Source organism: Triticum urartu, chromosome 2A, assembly GCF_056163025.1.
Source record: "Triticum urartu cultivar PI428250 chromosome 2A, HENAU_Tu73, whole genome shotgun sequence".
Taxonomy (NCBI): domain Eukaryota; kingdom Viridiplantae; phylum Streptophyta; class Magnoliopsida; order Poales; family Poaceae; genus Triticum; species Triticum urartu.
The window spans coordinates 763,978,280-763,981,377 of record NC_141874.1 but is presented as its reverse complement, the minus strand read 5'-3'; the positions used below and the strand labels follow the sequence as shown (position 1 = coordinate 763,981,377).

Here is a 3,098-nt window from a genome sequence, read left to right as displayed (position 1 = left end):
AGAAGCACGCTGGGGCAGTTGCCATGTAAAGAGAAAGAGTTGCCATCTACTTACGTGCATGCTAAGGCAGTTGCCATATACCATGCAAAAACACATGGCAACTCGGTTAAAAGAGAGTTGCCATCTGCTTACAAGTAAAGCTAGGGCAGTTGCCATGTACCCTGCAGAAACACATGGCAACCGCCAGCTTTGGGTGTGGGCGAGGAGACGGGCGTGTGGGCGAAGTGATAACCGCCCACACACACCAGCCCCCTCTGCGTGCGTGAAAACTGGTGTGTGGGCGAATTGTTAAACGCCCACACACCAGCCACCCGTGTGGTGAAAAAGGACATGTGGGCGACCGGATGAATGCCCACACACCAGCTTAGTCCTACGTGGCACAGAAAAACTGCTAGAACGCGCCAAGATTCGTGCAGAATTGGTTGGACAAGGATCCATGTGTGTGGACGAGTTGCCAGACGCCCACACGTGTGGGCGTTAGTGTTTTCGTTATTTTATGATTTTTACGGTTTAGATCGACCAGGAAATTAGTTTACAGCTCAGTCTTTGCATCATGATTCGTACGCAATGTAAGTTGCAGTGGATGGCAACTTTGTTTTCTCAGTTACAATTATTTAAAACTGATGAGACCCACTAGATTTGCGTCGTGATTCTTACTCGATGAGAGTTGCAAATCAGATAGGAAACTAGGATGATTGCCCCCAAGACCAAGAGGCCATGATGAAGCTACGATGAGGCTGCCAAATTGAGGGAAGGCCAGCTGAGCTGAGTTACTCCACCAACTGAACGCCATACGATACATCCTCGCACTGCCGGATGTACGGGAGCACCTTGCCGTTGTCGCTGTCTCCCCTGGTCCGGCAGTCATAGTGCGGCGCCTTCATGAAGCAGGGCTCGATGGTGGAGGCCAGACGACACGGCGGATCGGGGACCTTCCCGTCGACGGGGAGCATGAGCACCCAGGGCCTCAGCCCGGCCAGCCCCTGGCTGACGTAGCCGAACGTGGATTGGGCGGACGTGACGACCACGTCCGAAAAGCTGAGCAACACTATTTCAGCCAACGCCTTCTGGTTGTGCTGCCGCTTCTCCGAGTGCTGCGTGCCCAGGTGCGTCGGCTGGAACACGCTCACAGTCACAGCCGCCGCGCCGTGCTCGTAGTACAGGCTGCTGAGCTTGTCGTAGTAGTCCCCGTTGAGCGACACGATGAGCACGGCCTTGCGTTTCGTCTGCTCCTGCTCCTGCTCCTGGTGGTGGGCAGAGGCAGAGCTCGGGAGAGTAGCGTTCTCGACGGCGGGCAGGAGGCTCTCGCGGCTCGCGCACGAGATGATCTGCTTGTAGCGTTGATCGGCGGAGATGCGCGCATACTTGAACTCGCGCACCTGGATGCCCACCCGCTCCTCCGCCGGGGCGAGGTACGAGCTGTAGTACCGCGTCGCCATGCCCCACACTGTGTTGCTCGGGTGGAACAGGTACCGCCCGAGGTGGTGGAACACGGTGTCGCGGCGCGGGAACAGGCGGACCAGCTCTTCCTCGTACCGCCGGAGGAAGAAGAGGCCCGGCACGAAGTAGTTGTCGGAGCGGAGCACGAGCCATCGCACGCCACGCAGCGTCTCCTGTCCGTCGTCGCAGAAGAAGCGCCGATCGTCCGGCTTGTAATCTGTCTGTAGGTGCACGTACAGCCACGGCGCCGGCGGGTCCCTGGACCCCTCGCCACGGCCCAGCGCGTTGCCGAGGCTCTCCCGGGTCCGGACGTTGAGCCCCTTGATGCCCTGGATGGGAAAGCCTTCCTCCGGGAGCACCCAGGTGGTGTTGGAGCCCGGGAACGGCTCGCAGAACATGTCGTTGAGGTCGTCGGCGGGGTGGTGGACAAGGAGGACACGGTCAGTGAGCAGCGCGTAGAGGAAAGCGGAGGCGGTGGAGAGGATGCGGTTGCCGAGTCCCTCTACGGGGGTCCAGATGATGTAGCTGCACTCGGTGTCGGAGCTGCTGGTACTGTTCGATGACGCATGCCCATCCATGGCCTCGCGCAGGCGGGCGACGGCGCGCGAGTAGGCCGGTGTGCCAGGCCCGCAGAGCTGGTGGAGGGACTCGTAGCGTCGGAGGCGCGAGACGAGGTGCGATGACAGGTTGTGGAGCGACGGCTGGCGGTAGAGCGAGGCGCGGGAGCGGCTGAGGCAGGAGCGGTCATCGAAGTCCGGCGAGAGGAGGCCGCCGAGGAGCGGATCCGCGGTCGCGGAGGGGCCGGCACGGCCTAGGCCTTGTTGGTACACTACATATAGTTCAACCATGTTGATTATTTGACTTGGTATTCCCTCCGTTTTAAAATATAATGCATTCTCGGTTTCAGCGTTTCAACTTTAATCATAATTTAACCAACAAGACCGATTATGGCGGGAGCAAAAATTATACCGGCCACATTCGGTCTCCTTAGTTAAATTTATGATTAAAGTTGAACCTCAAGAAGTGCGGGCGCACTATATTTTGAAACGAAGGAAGTATATATACTGACAATTTCTTTGTACAGTCTAGTGCAAGATGAACCTGTACGTACGTACCAGCTTTTAAGAGTGGACGGCATCCGGGCGAGACCCGCGTGGCCATGAAGAGCACGGCAACCAGGCTCACCGCGACCACTACTAGCACAATCGGGCGAACGGCGCCGGACGAGTGCCGCTGAGTGGATGGCTTGCCGCCCTCCATCTTGAGTTCACTTCACTACTAGGCTAGGCAGCCAAGCGCTAGCTATATATGCATGAACAAGCGTGATATATCTTTGCATATCCGCATGCATTTCTCTTCTTTTTGGCCCTCCTTGTTCCACGTCCTGCTTACATACAGTACACTACATATATACTACTCCACTAGGAAGGAGTAGCCACGAAGAAAAGCACATGCGTTGACCTCGACTTGTGTGTGCCCTCATGGTCATGGACGGGATGAGTAACGCGGGGTTAAAGTGGCAAGCAGTATGATCCTACTACAAGTTAGAGCCAGCTGACCAAATCAAGCACCACCACCAATTCCGCGCTGGATCGGAGACCTTACGCGCTCAATATAATGCACATCGATCCGACGGCGGTCGCAACATGCATGTGCCG

General features: G+C 56.9%; 1 protein-coding gene across 1 annotated transcript; it reads right to left on the bottom strand.

Annotated features, from left to right (window-relative positions):
• Window positions 1-558: 558 nt before the first annotated feature.
• On the bottom strand, window positions 559-2,807 carry LOC125534655 (putative fucosyltransferase 7). The gene is made up of 2 exons (XM_048697820.2): window positions 2,556-2,807; window positions 559-2,269 (listed from the first exon to the last, which is right to left on the bottom strand). The coding sequence occupies exons 1-2, from the start codon at window positions 2,698-2,700 to the stop codon at window positions 771-773; spliced, it is 1,644 nt and encodes a 547-aa protein (XP_048553777.1). The 5' UTR covers window positions 2,701-2,807; the 3' UTR covers window positions 559-770.
• Window positions 2,808-3,098: the final 291 nt, after the last annotated feature.

Coding starts and splice junctions, on each gene's coding strand:
- LOC125534655 (XM_048697820.2), bottom strand. CDS start 2,700: ATGGAGGGCGGCAAGCCATCCACTCAGCGGCACTCGTCCGGCGCCGTT. Junction 2,270..2,555: donor CCGTCCACTCTTAAAAGCTG/GTACGTACGTAC, acceptor AACTATATGTAG/TGTACCAACAAGGCCTAGGC.